This window comes from Alexandromys fortis, unplaced genomic scaffold (assembly GCF_014885135.2).
Source record: "Alexandromys fortis isolate MF-2015 unplaced genomic scaffold, M_Fortis_MF-2015_v1.1 scaffold_1, whole genome shotgun sequence".
NCBI lineage: Eukaryota > Metazoa > Chordata > Mammalia > Rodentia > Cricetidae > Alexandromys > Alexandromys fortis.
In genome coordinates this window covers 37,588,696-37,606,845 of record NW_026067927.1, presented here as the reverse complement: position 1 = coordinate 37,606,845, position 18,150 = coordinate 37,588,696, and the positions used below count along the sequence as shown (strand labels likewise).

At 43.9% G+C, this 18,150-nt stretch overlaps 1 protein-coding gene across 1 annotated transcript in view; it reads left to right on the top strand.

The window, feature by feature from the left end:
• Kif27 (kinesin family member 27) overlaps positions 1–13,479 on the top strand; it is a 75,160-nt gene extending 61,681 nt beyond the window's left edge. Inside the window, exons 14-18 of the mRNA XM_050144509.1 lie at positions 103–318; positions 6,030–6,236; positions 7,700–7,898; positions 9,609–9,773; positions 12,381–13,479. Coding sequence (XP_050000466.1) covers positions 103–318; positions 6,030–6,236; positions 7,700–7,898; positions 9,609–9,773; positions 12,381–12,838 — 1,245 coding nt within the window. The 3' untranslated portion in view covers positions 12,839–13,479. The remainder of the gene's footprint in view (positions 1–102; positions 319–6,029; positions 6,237–7,699; positions 7,899–9,608; positions 9,774–12,380) is intronic.
• The last annotated feature ends 4,671 nt before the right edge of the window (positions 13,480–18,150 follow it).

Here is an 18,150-nt window from a genome sequence, read left to right as displayed (position 1 = left end):
ATAAAAATAGAACCATTCAGTATCTTATTGATCTTTTTTTCTGTTTTCTAAGCTACCTGAATTTCTTGTAACTCTCTTTCTACTGGTGGTTGTGTCTTTTAGGACTTAAGCATAGATTGTCTGAAAATATCGGATCGCCTGAGCTCGTTGGAGCAAGAGTTGTCGGAGAAAAGTTTGCAACTTGAGAGCTGCACAGCCGAGGAGAAAATAAAGATCTCAGAGCAGGTTCAGGCGCTCCAGAAAGAAAAGGATCAGCTCCAGCGACAAAGGGACAGTGTGGATGAGAAGCTTCAGAGTGGCAGAGTGCTGTCCCCCAAAGTAAGTCAGTACTCCTTCGAGCTGGAGCTGTCCTATGACGAGTGATGTGGGTCACGTGATCATAAACCTGCTAAACCGTTGTGACTGTGTCAGCTAATGAGTTCGTCTGGCGTCTGTGTGGTACTGTAAGCCATGCTTGGGGAGACAGATGTCCTCACAGAATGGCATTCCGCACGGACCCTCCTGGATCGCCAGGCACTAGAGAATCCACACGTCCCTTGAGTGTGGCACTAGGGAACCAGTACTCAACATCCCTTGTGCACGCCTGCTCAGCTGATTCTCACCCGAAATCACAGATCACAGGAAAGCCTCTCCCATTCGTCTTTCAAGGAGAGCACATAACCTGTTTTTCCTCTCTCACATTTTGAGGGATGCGCCCATGTGCACAAACCATGGTGTGTTGTGGGGTCAGGACAATGTGAAAGAGTCAGCTCTCCCTTCTTACCATGTGGGACTCAAGGGTCAGGCTTGGCCCTCCACTCATCTGTCACCTGGGTAGTTCACTACATAAAACATGCCTATGACATTGAGAGTTAATTCTTTCTATAGAAACTTGACTGAAAAAAGGCTGTTTTTTCAGAGAAAATTCTCCACCATTCAAATGAAAATACAAATTCCAGTAAGATACCTTCCAGTTACAGTTTTCATCTGAGAGGTCATATAGCTCTTCCCATCTGGTTTTGGTTTTGGACTTTTTTTTAAAAAATATTTATTTATTTATTATGTATACAATATTCTGTCCGCAGGCCAGAAGAGGGTACCAGACCTCATTACAGATGGTTGTGAGCCACCATGTGGTTGCTGGGATTTGAACTCAGAACCTTTGGAAGAACAGGCAATGCTCTTAACCACTGAGCCATCTCTCCAGCCCCTTGGTTTTGGACTTTTGAGACAGAGTTTCTTTGTGCAGCCCTGGTTATCCTGGAATTAGCCTTGAACTCGAGATCCACCTGCCTCTGCCCGCCAACTGCTAGGATTAAAAGCATGCACCATCACTACCCTTGCTGTTTTCTTTTTTTTTATGTAAGAATTGATTCATTCATTGGCTGTCAATGAATGAATTGACTTGATCCTTTAGAACATGTTTTATTTCAGTGGGAAATGATCCTAATGTCCTGAAACTTCTCTCTGAATATTTATCGTTATGGCCATCATTGCCAAAGCAAGGGCAGCTGCCGAAAGAAGGTGAACTTCAGGAGCCTTGTGCCTTATGTGTTAGCCTGGGCAAGAGGGGGCATTAGAGGGGCTCCTGATGAAACAGCGGGAAGGGTACCATGTAAGTCTTCTGTAAATCCAGTGTTGAATGAACTGATGAAGGGAATTCAGGCTCCCTTAGACAGCAGTCTGTCAGCTGAGGGGACACATCTGTTCACTATTTTATGACTTAGAGCCCCTAGAGCTCCGAACTTTCAGATAAGCACCTAAACACAGCAAGCTTTAAGGAATTCTGTCTGCCCAGGACCGCTACTAGGAAAACATGTAGAGGAAAACAAAGCAAGCCAACTGCTAGGTTGTGTTTCTTCTGAGAATCCATATTCTCGTGGGGAAGATGGACATATTAGAAACTGAATCCCTAAAGAACATTAAACAGATGATTACGGGTGCCATAGTAAAGCTATAGTTACATTATCTACACACAGTAGTGCAGGGGTCATCCGGGGAAGCTGTCTTAGCGCTGCCATGGCTGATTGCAACCATAAGTTGGATTTTGAAAAACATGGTGAATGTTTTGATAGGGCCATTACAAGGTAGAGCAGCCGGAAGTGAGAAACCTGTTTGCAGAGGGCAGAGCCCCTTGCTAGTAAACAGTGAAACCGTGGTAGTTAGTACGTACCCACATCCTAGCACTTGGGAGGCCTGGGTGCAAGTGAGGTCGCTCTCACAGGAAATGGCTTCTGTTCCCTGTGGAATTCTGTGGCAGAACATTGGCAACACTCCCTGAACAATACCATCCCAGGTGGAACCCAGCGGGGTTCCGCTGAGCCTTGCAAGCTTCTCTGGCTTTCTTTGGCATAGTGTGGAAGTGCCTCTGCTCTCACTGCTGTGTTCTAAAGCCAAGGTCAACACTCTCAATAGGTCGCCAGTGGCGCATTATCAGAAGGAGATTCTAAAGTGACCAGGACATGAATAGGTATGGGATAGCTTGCAATTTTGATGTTTTTAAATTGCTTCAAATTATTTTCTCTTTTTACAGTCATTTTTTCTAATTATATTGTTTACAAGAAATGATAGACATTAGATCATTTTAGTAGCAGATTGACCAACAATTCATTGGAAGCAAAACACTTCCATTTTTTGATGAAATACAAAAATTAAAATTTACATATTTAAGACTGGGTGGTGGTGGCACACACCTTTATTCCCAGTACTCAGGAGGCAGAGGCAGGCAGATCTCTGTGAGTTCAAGGACAGCCTGGTCTACAGAGTGAGTTCCAGGACAGCCAGGGCTTCACAGAGAAACCCTGTCTCAAAAAAAAACAAAAGAAAAAAATTAAAAAAAGAGGAGGAGGAGCTCAAAGTCTCTTAGGGCTGGAGAGATGGCTCAGTGGTTAAGAACACTGGCTGCTCGTCCAGAGGACTGGAGTTCCCAGCACCCGTTTCAGGTGGCTTGCTTGTCACTTGTAACTCCAGCTCCAGGGGAACTCATGGAACCATCTGTTCTCTGGGAGTACCTGCACACACGTGGCACACACACGCACAGACGTGTATATACATATAAATGAAAATGAAAATACGAAGTCCAAAGTCCCTTAGCTCTGGGCTGCTGCAGAATAAAGTTACACACTTTCCTTCTACATCGTTCTCTAAACTGTGGTCAGGTCCATCACACAGCTCTCCTCTGCTGCTAGTCTCTGTACTGGCTTCCTTTCTGCCGCTAGTAAAGCCAAGCAGCTCCTGGAAGGAAAGGTTATTCAGCTCACAGGTCGCAGCCCTTCACTCAGGGAAGTCAGGATAGGAGCATGAGAAAGAACTTGAAACAGAGAGATGCAGGAGCACTGCTTGCTGGCATGTGTGCAGGCTGGTCCTCTGCTCACTTTGTAGACAGCCCAGACATGTGAGCAGTCAAGACAGTCCCGCTCAGGTCTATCCCCAGGTCGGCCTTGTCTCAGAAACCCCTGCTTAAGATGCCCCTCTCAAGTGACTCGCAGTGTCAGGCTGACAGATCTAACTGGGAACATGAGAACTAGATCTGTTTCGGGGTGCCAGCTAACCTCTAACTATCCTCCCCACTTAAAGTTTTGCTGACCGTTGTTCTACTCCCTGTTTGTAGGTTGTCAGGTTTTTTTTAATCTTGCTCAAGTGCGTTGAAAATGCTTCGTCTTCATTTTTCTGTATGAGGCTTATTTTATTAACGCTTTGCATAGCTACCATGTTGCTGGAGATGACAAGATGAACGCGGAAGTTTGCTAATAATTCAGAGCTGTTCTCTAGTCAGTGGTGTACAGGAAGAAGATATAGTAACCTTTATGTCTATTCTGCCTTTTAAATTTCAGTTCCTTCTTTATTGTCTAAACATTCTTTCATCCCAAATGTACGTATAATACTCACATGAAAACGTTTGTTAGTCTTTTGTTTTATTTCTTGATTGAGAGTTTTTAATTTAAAGCATTTAGAGACTATTTCTTTAGGCCCTTGTTCTCGGGGAAGCTATTAGAAAAGTAGGTCCTTAGGACTCACCCCGACCTGCTCTCTCAGAATCTTTATCAACATCTTCAGTTCAGATGAGAGTTTAAAAGTGTGTGCTGTGACGGTGTACCACGGCCACTTACCTTGAGTTAGAGGGACACACAACTGTGGCTGGTGGTCATTGTATTTTCACCTCTTCACTCTTTTAAAGTTTCATGTGGGGTGTGTGTGAGCACGTGAACATATACACTTACACGTGTATGCGCGTACATGCATGTATGCCATTCCGCATGTACGGAGGTCAGTGGACAGCTGGGGAGTTGGTTCTTTACTTTTGTCATGTGGATGCCAGAGAACAAGCTTGAGTCAGGCTTGGCAGCAAAAGCCTTTACCCACTGAGCCATGTCATTGGCCTGTGGGCAGCAGGTATTTAGAGTGGTAGTCTCAGGATTCCATAGTTATAATACCTCATGTTTTCTTAGCCATTCCTTAACTTATATCCAAAACTATGAAAACTAAAATTATGCTAAATAGTTCTCAGCACACCTTTGATATTTGTGATAAAATATGAGTATCAATTAAAAAGTCAGACTGTTCTCTTTAGATAACTCACTTCTATTTCTAAGTTCCTTTTCTTCATTCACCTAAGAACCTCTCAGGAGTATTTAAGGTGGTTTTCTTTCTTCTGAAAAATGTGATTGTTGGGGCTGAAAAGATGGCTTCAGTGACTAGAACCTGGGTTCAGTTCCCAGCACCCACATGGGATAGCTTGCAGCCGCCTGTAACTCCAGCTCCAGTCCAGCCAGTATCCTCCAGTATCTTCGTCTGGATTCTGCAGGGCATCTGCACTCACGTGCACAGACAGTACACAGATATACCTAATTTCAACGTTGTAAAAATTAATCTCTCAAAATATCATTTTGTTTATTTTAGAACAATTATTATATAATCAAAGGATGGTTAGCCCAGAGAAATGGCAGTTGAATGTTTTTCCCCATATTGTTCTCCCAGAAGATTTAATAAGATGGCCTTTTAAAGTGAGTGCTCGACTTCCTGCTAGATGAGGTCACTATCTGATTCTCGAGTCACTGAAAAACCCTCAGGAGAGATGGAAAAAATAATCAGACATATGAAAATTTTAAATTTTCATTAAGTCCAACAAACAGTTTACACCATGTGATAAATACCGTGCTGAGCAGATGTGCGTGTGGGCAAAGCCGTCTTCCTGGAGAAGCTTGCTCTGGGGACCTCAGTGCAGACACAGGACACAGAGACAGCCACCTCTCGGTCACCAGGGATCCGAGTTCCCCTCCTTCCTTCTGGATAGCCTTAATCTGGACAACTCCAAGGCCGGTTTTCTGTTCTGACACACGCTGTGGATTATCTGATGCTATGTTGCCACCATTTAAAATAACATTGAATGGGAGGGTTTTTTTTTTTTCTCAGAAGGGGGTTAAAACAGATCTTGAACTCATCATTCTCCTGCCTCAGCCTTCCCAGTGCTGGAGTTTTAGGCAAATGCTTCTATAGTTGGTTCATTTCATAGGAATCCTGGGAGGTGTCCCAGTCCCAAGTCCTGACTACTCTGTCACCTCTGCTCCTTCTCTTCCAGACTCTGCTGGTCGCTAGTTCTCAGCCGCTGGCTCCCAGTGCAGTGTCCCCTCCTCCTGACCTAGCACTGTCTGCTCTGCCAGGTCTTTGGAGGTACAATACTACCCCCATCATCAGTGGGGTTCTACATTTAAATGCACTTGAGGACTATGGAGGGAGATGTCAGTATTGCAGATTCTGTGAGCTGAGATCATGTTCAGGTGTATCCTCTGGATTAGGTAGTCAATGTTTGCTGCGTAGCCTTGGAACATCATGGAACCCACTTAGCTTTTGTTTCTTCCATTTTGTTATGTAATGTTTGTGGTGGAGATTTGACATCTCTGTTATACACTGACAAGTGACCCATCCTATGGTGAGAGTCAGGGAATAGTTCCTTAGGTGGAGAGACTATCACATGATAAGACCTGAGGTAAGCATACGACAGAGCTCAGGCTATAACTGTTTTTAAGATAAATGCTCTCTGTGGTCCCTAGGAAGAACATCTTCTTTTCCAACTTGAAGAAGGAATAGAAGCTTTGGAAGCCGCAATTGAATTCAAGAACGAAAGCATCCAGAGTCGCCAGAACTCGCTTCGAGCATCATTCCAGACGCTCTCTCAGAGCGAGGCAGATGTCGTGGGGAAACTAGTTTGCCTGAACCTTACCGAGATCAGAGCTATTCTTTTCAAATATTTTAAAAAGGTATGTGTCCAAGGAACATTACTTCTCTTACAAAAGAGGGTCAGGGACCCTTACTTATTCTGAACTAAAAGTGCCGGGCTGGAAGAGCTGGCGATTGACTAGCCTTAAGTACCGTTGTTCTTTATGGTGCTGAGCGTGTTCAGAACCGCTGTGAATTATCCAGATACACCTAACTTTGTGAGGTGGTTAAAACTCAAGTCCCCTTGATAAGAGGTCTTTCTTAGACAAATTAATTTATATACTTCCTTATTTCTTGCTTCTAAACATAAATGCTATTCATGAGAAGTCTAGGGTCCTGCAGGTTGTCTCTCCTCCATCACTGTGAATAGGAACCTGGTGTGTTTCCGACCGTGATGTCTGAGTTGACTGGAGATGAAGTGGTGCTCCGGTGGCCATGACAGTAGCAGCTTTTATTAATCTGGATTGCTTCATCAGGTTATCTTACAGAGCTGGCAGTTTTCTGATACTGGGATACTTTGTATCACTGAGAACTATATTCTTATTTTCTCTATTATTTTTTTCATTTAAAATATGTACCATTTTCCCTAAAAATATATTGAATTAGTGAGAATATCCAACAGTTGATACAAAGTAAGACAAATACTTTTTCAATTTGTATTGTAAAATACAAATTTCTATGTGTAAAATAGAAAGTGAATGCAAAACTCAGCATAGTGGTGCACACTTTTAATCCCAGCACTTGGGAGCCAGAGACAGGTGGATCTGTGAGTTCGAGGCCAGTCTGATCTACAGAGCGAGTCCAGGGCAGCCAGGGATACACAGTGAGACCATCTCGAAACAGATGAGCGAAAATATTGGTCAGTCTCCTGTTTGAGAGTCCTGTCAGGATCTACTGCACAGACGCTGTCCTCGGTGCTCTGCTTCCTATGGCACAGCAGACCACAGCAAACACACGCATGGCCTGAAGGGGAACCGCTGTGCTTCAGGGCAGAATACTCTGTAGCTGGGACAGAGTGGATGCTGCAAGAATAAACGCATCCCCAATATCCATGCGGACTAGAGGAACAGAGTTACAGAATTATAGCCAGGCATGCTGGCACGTGAATATATATTCCTAGCACTTAAGAGACAAGTTCGAGGCCAGCCAGGACTATATAGCAAAAACCATGTCTCCAAAAGAAAAACCAAGCAAGAAAAAGAATTATAAAATTTGAACTCAGAGATCTTATCTAATAAGTTTTAGAAGGGCAACTATTAGTAAAATATTATGTTGAAAATGAAAATCTTACCAGTTCAGAATTCCAACAAATTCAAAAGGTTGTTAGGCTATTTTCTAGTTATGTTTTAAAACATTTGCCATGTATCCTACACCTTTAAAAGGCATTAAGATCTTACTGAAGTTAAGTAGCTCCAACTTCATGTAGTCCAAGAAAACTAGACTAATCTATTGTGTCAGACTATGTAAGATACCTTCTTAAAAGGTCAGACACCGTCTTTGATAGGTGATTAATTTGCGAGAAGCTGACCGCAAACAGCAGCTGCAGCATAAGGAGATGAAGATGAAGGTTCTGGAGCAGGACACTCTGATCCACGAGCTAGAGTCTGCCCTGGAGCACCTGCAGCTGCAGTGTGACCGGAGACTGACCCTCCAGCAGAAGGAGCACGAGCAAAAGATGCAGTTGTTGTTGAATCACTTCAAAGGCAAGTCCTTGGGGGTGGGCTGGGTTAGGGTTGTGCTGAGGAAGGGAGCCAGGCCCCGTGTCATCTCCTTTACATGCGTGGCTACCGTGTTTTATGTCATTGGGTGTAAGATGACCCATGCTCGAAGTGTCGTCCCCTTTGCCTGCTCCCGGCACTAAAGAAGGCCTGTCATCCTGGTGGGTGGTTGTTGGTCTGACCTTTCCATGTGCAGACGAAGTGATAGATTCTGTTGTAACTCCCGACTCTATTTCTTGTTACAACTTTAGTTGATTAGAAAATTTTATGCATTAAGGTTAGCTCATAGATCAAAATTGATGGGTACATATCATAATACTAGTGGCCAGCAGCGGTCCAACAGTAGATTCTGGTGCGGGAGAGCTATCACAGTAGTCTGGCCTCACGTTACCTGAGGAGGGGGCTGGTGTCCAAGCAGGCGCTGTGGCAGCACAGACCTTGCTAGCTGAGCCTGCTTCCGCTCTAATTCAGGCTGCTCAACCCTGACACTCATGATCACAGAGCTGCAATTGGTTGAAGGGATTTGAAAGAAGCCGAAAATTGGAAAACATAAATCTGGGTCTTGAGGAAACGACAGCAGGTTAACTCCACAGTGTTCGTGTCTCTGCACAGTGAACAGGACTTCCCTGGGCCGGTCCCATAACCACTGCACTCAGACACCCCTCCTTTCTGTAGTCACGTCTGAGTGAGAGCGGAATAGAACGCTGTTGTTTTGAGATGACTGGGATCGCACAGCAGTAATTCATAGCTCACTTGGAAGAGTGCTTACAGATCATGCGTGAAGCCTGCGTCCATTACTAGCACCTCTTATTCTCGTGATTTTCATGATGCTGCGTCTCAAGAAATCAATAAAAATCAAATTGTTTCTATAGTTATGCATACAGATTATACACAATAGCTATAGTTATAATTATTAACAATTTGAGAATTTTCTAATTTCAGCTTTTTCATATGGGAAATTAAGCTGATAAGGTATATGGCTTTTGGTTGGTTGGCTTTTTTGGTTTTGGTGCTGAAGGCTAGACCCTGGGACCTTGCACGTCATGTTTAAAGCTAGATGATGGGTTAAATAAGATATAAGAATAGCAAAAGAAGATGGAAACCAATTTTTTTATATGTACTGTACAAAGGAGGGTGTAAGTCTGGAAGTGTTTTCTGAAGGTCAGAAAACTAGATTTTATCATTGTAGAACAATGGTACACAGCTCCCACCCCCATTCTGTACTGTTTTTTTCTTTGTTATTTAACCTTTCTAGACTCATTACTAACAGCTTTTCTGTTTGTGGGTTTTCACTGTGTATTTCTTCGGCCTATAACCCAGGCGTATAACTTTCCATAGAGCCACAGTCTGACGCAAGCCCCAGGTCATATGGGTAGAGGTCTGCGCGCTTGAGCTGTTTTCTAGAGGATGCCCGTTTCTGCTCTTGATAAGTCGTCTCAGTAGCCAAGGCAAAAGCGCTGAAGCGGGGCAGGAAGTGGCTGGCAGAGAGTAGGTAGAGAAGGGAATTTAGGGATCTATCCTTTGAAGAAAGTTGTATAGCTAGAAGAATCCTTACTGTGGCTGCGGAAATCCCTTCAGGCAACAGATCCATATAAATGCTTCTGGCCCTTTAATGCGAGTCTGGAGCTATTCTGAGCTATAGTTTTGAGTCATTTGTGTAAACCAAGGTTAAATGTCAATTTTTGCTTTGTATAGAGCAAGATGGAGAAGGCATTATAGAAACCTTTAGAAAATATGAAGATAAAATCCAGCAGCTGGAAAAAGATCTTTACTTCTATAAGAAAACCAGCAGAGATCTTAAGAAGAAACTGAAGGAGACTACTGGAGGAGTGTCCCCGTGGCGGCTCTCACTAGCAGAGCGTAAGGCTTCAGGTGTCACCTGACATGCTAACCCTGCCTCCCCTCCCAGACCTCTGCTGAGGTCACTTCCCAAGTGACAAGTTGTTTAGGGGAGGTACCTAATTTACCTCTGTAGACAAACTGTTTACAGAAGTACTGGGGAATTGAACGTGTGTGTGTGTGTGTGTGTGTGTGTGTGTGTGTGTGTGTGTGTGTGTGTGTGGAGAGAGAGAATCATAATGTTTTTCTTTTCCTTTTTTGTTTGTTTTTTTTTTGGTTTGGTTTGGTTTGGTTTTTGAGATAGGGTTTCTCAGTGTAGTCCTAGCTGTCCTGGAACTAGCTCTAGTAGACCAGGCTGGCCTCGAACTCACAGAGATCCTCCTGCCTCTGCCTCCCAAGTGCTGGGAGCAAAGTGCACCACCACTGTCCCCAGTGATTTTTTTTAAATTATGGGCATGTCTTTATTAATTATGGAAAATATTCAAGTCAAATTTGAAAATGAAAGTATAATATGCCCAAAGCATGGTTTAAAAAATATCTTAACTCCAAATAAAGGTTGTTTCAAATAATATGTTATGGTAGTTTAAATACTGTGCTTAATTCTTCCTTGTGCACTGAATTCATGAACTGAACCCCTTGCCTCTTGTCTAGGAGTGTTGCACACTCACACGTGCTCTTGTCTAGGAGTGTTGCACACTCATACGTGCTCTTGTCTAGGAGTGTTGCACCGCACACATACTCGGCAAGTGTATCTTGAGACTTAGGCTCAACTCAAACTTGTGAATCTGCCCTGGAGTTTATCAACATGATAGTAGCTACAGAATTGTTCATTTTTACTTCAGTCACTAGTCAGGGTTGTAGCTACAGGTTTGTTAATGTTCTCATTCATTGTTGAGGGATGTACTTGACTTTTAAACATTAAAATGTATAAAGTTTAAATAGAGAAGCTGTGTTAAAATTACAGGATGATTGCTTTTATTAATTGCCTGCTATGGGGCAATTGCTTTTGCTGTCCTTGGCTCTTAGCCCTTAGGGCAGCCCTAGCATCTGTTATTTTCCTGTGTTATAGAAAAGCAGCCTCTGGTTGCCACCAGCCACCCACTGTAGACAGGAGATGCAGTGGTCAGGAGGACTGGGTGCTCTTGCCATGGACCTGGGACCCACAAGGTGGCTAATGGACACCTGTAACTCCAGTTCTAGAGGCTCTGAAATCCTCTGGCCTCACATAGATGTACATGAAAACACATAATAAAAAAAACACATAATAAAAATAAATAAATCTTTTTAAGCAAGATTTTTAACAATATTGTCCAAATGAAAGTAAAACCATGTGTTCCAAGGTCAGTCCTAAGGCATGCCCTCCACATTTAAAAACATGACCAAACTCAGACATATCCTTGTATAGTAATTAAATGTACATATGTAAAATTAGCCCCTTCATAATAGAACAGTTACTATGACAGAGTACTCTACAAAAGCCAAAAGTTCCTGGAAGGTTATACATTGTTCCTTTTTATAAAACCTCAAAATAGGGGAGCAATGAATATTTCGGAAATAACTTGACCCTAAATCACACACTACAGATGGATACAGAATACTGCTATCATGCTAGAGGGCCAACATGACCAGATTTGCATACATGTATGTGATGAGGAAGGCCTGGAGATGAGGCCAGAACAAGCTTAACTTGGCCAGGACTTGGCATTAACCGGTAACCAGCCAAGCGGAGGACAAAGATAAGAGGGAGGTGGAAGGGATGGAGAGGGGGCTCACTGGCCTTGCAAAGGACCCAGACATCAGTTCCTAGCGCTTATGCCAGGTGGCTCATAACCGCCTGTAAGTCCAGCTTCAGGGACTCTGACACCCTCACTTGCCTCCTCAGGCACTGCACACGCATGATACCCATACATACATGCAGGCAAAACACTTACATACACAACTCTTAAGACTAGAGAGGTGGCTTAGCAGTTAAAAGTAATGCCTGATCTTTGAGAGAACCCAGGTTTGGTTCCCAGTCCCCACATGGCAGCTCGCAGTCATTTCCAGCTCTAGTCCCAAAGGATGCGATGCCCTCTTTACTCTCCACACATGAGGTGTGCAGACACTTGCAGGCAAACATCCGTGTGCACAAAACACTGAATTGCATTAAACTCTAGAAATAATGAATAGCTATTTCTTTAAAAAGATTTCAGCGACACACAAAGTACTCAGTTTCTAGAGAGTACCAAAATCACTACTTGATTTTTCAACGTCAATGAGTTGAAAAAAAAATGTTATTCACGCCGGGCGGTGGTGGCACACGCCTTTAATCCCAGCACTCAGGAAGCAGAGGCAGGTGGATCTCTGTGAGTTCGAGGCTAGCCTGATCTACAGAGCTAGTTTCAGGACAGGCTCCAAAGCTACAGAGAAACCCTGTCTTGAAAAACAAAAACAAAAAATGTTACTCACATTTCAAGATGTTTATATGTGAGTCAGGATTGGTTCGTAGCCACACGTCTATTTGCAGACGTCATTAACAAAGTCTGAAAGCGTCGCATCTAACAGTCACAATGATGTGGTTTGTTAGGCTGTGGTCCCAGAAGTACCTGGCTTTGAGAAATGTTTGCTTTTTGTGTGGCTCCTCCTTAGAACGTGATGCTGGAGATGGAGTCCTGAGTCCAGAAGAGGCGTTTTCTGAAGAATCAAAATGGGCCTCTAGAACTGAAAAGACAAAATCGAACGGAGGAGAAAGAAAAGGAGACAATTCTTCAAGCGGCTTAGAAACGGAACCGGCGCCCCAGCGGATTCCAGAGGGCAGCCCGGACTCACTTCCAGTCCACGGCTCAGTAGCACCCTCCAGTGGCCAAGTGCCGAGCAGTGCCGATAAACCAGGGACCCCTCCCTTCACACAGCTGCAGAGTCCACCGCCGTCCCAGTTCCAGACACTGAGAAGTACCGGGCAGCTTCAGGGTGTCAAGCCTGTCAAGCTGTGCCGCAGAGAGTTACGTCTGATTTCTGCCTCGGAGCTGTCATTACGGCGCTCCAGTCTTGGAGCTGGGGTCTGGTCAGTGACAGCCGATTCCCTCGAAGTACCCGAGGAAACCTAGTGCCTTTAAAGCCTAGGCCTGGACAATAAAACTTTTAATTTGGTAGTTATGTGAGAGGTCCCTTCTTCTCACCTACAGGATGAAAGCCCAGGGTCACAGCTTCTGCCCGGGACAAGGGGCGGGGCGGGGGGGGGGTTTCTTGGGTACTAGAGTGTATTTTCCGGTTTACTGTTCTATAAATGAGTTTTTGAATGCTTGGTACATTGAACTGTTCTACTTATGTAAGTGTACTGAAGTTCTCTTCCAGGCATATTCCTTTATTTTTTTCAGTACATTTGGAGAACAAAACCGAGACTAAAACATGCTTCGGGTGTCTATCATTCTATATACTATAAAGGCGTGTCTTAGAAGTGCATTATAACCCTCCAGTAGTGGAATGTTTAAGGATACATATGTTGCTGTTTTTCTAAACTCCAGATAAACCCCAACTGTGCCAGAGTTCCCTACCTGCTGTGTTTGTTTGGTAAGATGAAAATGTTTGCCAGAATTCAGCCTGGGACCCAAGGGTGCGTTACAGCTCTTAGGATCCATGTCCGCAGTTCCCGGGACAGTAACACGAACATCCCACCGTCCTAAGGAAAGAAGTATTGTTTGTTTTCCAGACCTTCATGTGTAAGCCCAAGGTAGGGTGGTTTGTTTTTTGGTTTTGGTTTTTTTTTTGACTAATTGAAGCTGTGTGGAGCCATTAGCAACCCTACCTTACACAGGCTTACTCAACTCACTGAATTCTCTTGCCACCTACTTCCCTGCTGGTTCATCTTTAAAGTGTATCTATGTCTGCACAGACACACACACAATCATATATTAGTCTTGTGACAAAAGTGAGTGCCTTTGACTAAACAGAAGTTATATATTAAGGGTGTGGTCTACAGTGAACTCTAGGACAACCAGGACTACATAGAGAGACCCTGTCTCAAGAAACAAAACTTATGGACTAGTAAAAACCTTTTTACTAATGAGGGTACTAATTGTAAATTCCTCTAAGACTAAATAATGTGCTATGCCTTAATAAGTAATTCATACAATTAGGTGTTTTGATGCCAGAATCCCCCCTGCCCAGCAATTAAAACATTCTCTTTACCTGTGGAAATATAAAATCTTGTTCTCACTAGCAGAGCAACAGACGTTATATAAAGCTGTAATGATCATATCAGATAATACAGCTGTGAATTGATTGCCAAGTAACAAAGGTATGTTTTTCCCATTTTGTTAAACATTTAATTTGTATCTTGTATATGCTTTGATAGATTTTATTTATATACTCAAACATATATAAATAATATCCAAAACATGTAATTTAGGTGTGAACAATTCATTCTAGTTAGGTCAGTATGCTTATAGAGTAATCAAAAAATAAGATACTTCCTCCCAAGATTCCATTTTCCCATTGGGGGAATGAATGTGCATGCATTTGCCTGCTCAGATGTGCATGCATTTGCCTGCTCGGATGTACATGCTTTTGCCTGCTCAGATGTGCATGCTTTTACCTGCTCAGATGTGCGTACTTTTGCCTGCTCAGATGTGCATGCTTTTGCCTACTTGGATGTGCATGCTTTTGCCTGCTCACATGTGTGTGCGTGCATTTGCCTGCTCACATGTGTGTGCATTTGCCTGCTCACATGTGTGTGCTTTTGCCTGCTTAGATGTGCGTGCTTTTGCTTGCTCATGCATATTCACTGTGCTTGTGCCTCTGGGGGCCAGAGAAGGAAGTTGATGACTTTCCTTGTAATTTTTTTGGAAAAGGGTTTCTCACTGAACCTAGTCACTATTTAGACTAAGTTGGCGAGCCAGAAAGACCCCAAGAGCACCGGTTTCTGCCTGCCACCGCAGTGCTGGGGTTATAGTCTCCACCACCACACCTATCTTTTTTGTGGGTGCTGAGGACCTGAACTCAGATTCTCATGCTTAAAAAGCAAGCACTTCACTCCCGAGCATCTCCCCAGTCTGACTTTCTTAGCATATATGATTTTTTTTTTTAAAGACAGGGCTTCTCAGTATAGCCCTGGCTGTCCTGGAACTTGCTCTGTATACCAGGCTGACCTCGAACTCAGAGATCCATCTGCCTCCCTACCTGGGATTAAAGGCATGCACCATCACCTCTCAGCTTATATAAAACAAGATTTTTGTTGTTCATTATATTCTTATATTTTCCAACGCAGCAGAATATTTAAAGGGCAAATGGTTTTTTCCTTCCCTAACTGAAGTGTTACTAGGAGAAGTTGGTACGGCTAGGTTGGATCTTAGTAATGACTGCAGTGATGCACCCAGACTCTGGTGCCAGGGTAGCGCAGGGCTGTGGGCCCGCTAGGCAGTGCTCCGCTGAGCTCACGCTCACTTCATACTGCTTCAGTTTTCTTTCTCTTCTGATGTAATTTTTTGGGTCCCTCAATCCTTATGAGCTTGGAGTTCCAAGAGTCGGGAGAAATAGGATTTTCAGTGATGCAGACTTCCTTTTCGTTAACGCTTACTCTGTTTGTAACAACCTACAGCAGTAAAGTTCTGCTCGTTTAAGAACAGGTGCCTCCCATGACTGCTTACAATGGAATCGAATCACCAGTAAGGGCAGGTCTGTGCTCAGTACAGGTGTCCCAGGCGTCAGCTGTGGGATGATCCGCAGGGGCCCACGCAGGAGGTCAGTCACTGCAGCACTTCTTGCCTTTGAATTTTATAAATAGGTGTATTTTAACTTAAAACTGTATCAAGCTATAGGCTGTCTTAATCTTGATATTCAAAACTTCCAGAGTGTGAGACTGAGATCCTCTGCAGCGATGTCTCTAGCACGCTGAGTGTGTCCCGGGCCTGCCTGGGTTGTAGTTTATCACAAGGAGGGTAACGCACCTAGTTTACCAGGAGAGCTCATCCAGCCAGCGGACAGTGTTGCTGTGGTTGCCGCTCTAACAGCCGACTTTCCCAGGGGCTCACCTGTTTCAGTTCTCACAGAAATGCGTGCCTGACCTGCGTGCAGTGGTGGGCTCGCTGCTTTGTTCCTCTTAGAGTGAGCTGCTCACAGGCACCAGATGCCGAAAACAGTATTCATGGTCATGACATCTTTTGAGCTGACCCCAGCATGGGAGTATCAGAACAAGGGAAGTTATAAAGTGGGAAACTCGGTTAAGTCTTGAATGTTTCCACTAGTTTTCTTTTGCCCTCACTCCAGTTTTATTAGACTTTAAGAGAACGCCCCCACGGCAGGCAAGCTGTATTTGTCTCTTTTAATGTTTAAATATTTTTTGTAATGGGGCCCCAGACCTTAGCACAACTGACTCCATGATGAAAGTGCCATTCAGACGGTAAAACTCAGCATGTAGATAGCACCTGCAAAATCTTTTCAAAGGCCTAACCCATCCGAGCCCACAGTTGTGGGAAATCTCTAAATGTGCTAACCTTGCTTTTTGGTGTCTGTAGTTAGTTGTTCTTCTGGCTAACTGTTCTTGTTAACTGAAGTATGACAACCCAGGGTATGGTTATTGTACTTAAAAGCACACCCTAAGGCCGGGTGGTGGTGCTCCATGCTTTTAATCCCAGCACTCGGGAGGCAGAGGCAAGTGGATCTCTGTGAGTTCGAGGCCAGCCTGATCTACATGAGCTAGTTCCAGGACAGGAACCAAAAGCTACGGAGAAACCCTGTCTCGAAAAATTAAAAAAAAAAAAAAAAAAAAAAAAAAAAAAAAAAAAAAAGCACACCCTAAGAAAGGCTCTGGGTTGCTCCAGGATCCGAAGATGGAGCCACTTCATAGGCTTCATTCTAACTTGTGGGCACCTTGGTGCTAAAGGACCAAGGCAGTCAGAAAACAGTAAAGTTTAAAAACCTTTTTAGAAATACTTATGTTATTAAAGTAGAACAAAGGAAATCACTTCAAAATTATTTATGTTTCAAGCTTGTTACAGTATATACAAAACAAAATACAACTTTTCAAATCCAGATAGGTAAATACTGTTCATTTGACTTGATTTGAAGTATCTGTTTTTCACAGTGCTGGGGATCAAACCCAAAGCCTTGTGTGTGCTACATAAGCACTCAACATTGAGCTTCAAGTGTCTTTTCTTAAAAACGGTTTAAAAATTTTATATGTGGTGTAAGAGAGAGAATACACACATATTGCAGGGTGTCCAAGTTGTCCAGAAGGCGCTGCAGCTACACGTGGCTGTAAGCTGTGTGGTCAGGATGTTGGGAACTGACTGCTGATTGTCTGAAAAAGTCTCAAGCCTTTTAACAGCTGAACCATTTCTACAGCCGCAGAAGGACTCAAGCATTCTCCCCTCCCCTCCCCTCCCCTTCCCTCCCCTGCCCTCTTGTCTCCTCCCCTTCCTCCCCTCACTCTCTCCTCCTTCCTCTCCCCTCCTCTCCTTCCCCTTATGCACTGTTTTAAAAGAATCACCACTTGGCCCCATGTCCCCAGTTATCAGCAGCAAATTATAGGCATGTGGTGCTTTACCCTGGCTCTCCACTGGGGTCCAGGTGAACTAGGGATAGGCGTGGAGGGAACAGTAGAAGGGATCTCAGAAACCAGCAAAGATTTTTTTTTAAAGAATTTGGAGGAGGATTTGTTTCATTTTTCTGGCAAAATAACTGAAACTTAATGTCAACATCCAGGTGTCTCTAAGACTACAGAAGATTCCTTCAGAGGACCCCTCCTGCAGCAGGCAGACACCCACAGAGGACTCTCCCGCTACAGACACCTATAGACAGAGGACTCTCCTGCGGCAGACACAGAGGACCCTCCTGCAGCAGACAGACAGACACAGAGGATTCTCCTGCAGCAGACAGACACAGAAGACTCTCCTGCAACAGACACAGAGGACTCTCCTACAGCAGACAGACAGACACAGAGGACTCTCCTGCAGCAGACAGACAGACACAGAGGACTCTCCTGCAGCAGACAGACAGACATAGAGGACTCTCCAGCAGACAGACAACACAGACAGAGGTCCCTCCTGCAGCAGACACCCACATTGGATGTGAACACTGAACTTGCCATTTGAAAATATGCAGCCCAGTTTTATGCTGGTTTGTTTTCCTGTGGTTACCATTTACTGAGGATTATATAAAAAGCCGGCTAAGGCAGAACTGGGGGAAACAGGAAGCCATTCAACTGACACACAAGAAACAGTTGGTCTATAAACGAATGGAATTAGTTGAGCCTAAAGTGATTTAACAGTGAGGAACCAGGAAGGGTCGAGCAGACAGCTAACAGACAAGCTAAGGGACTCATTGCTACTGAACAGTATCATCTCGGTTATTTTGCTTAGCTTTTCCTTCATTAAAATATCCATGTGGAGAAAACGTCTTCACTGAGACCTGACTAAAACCA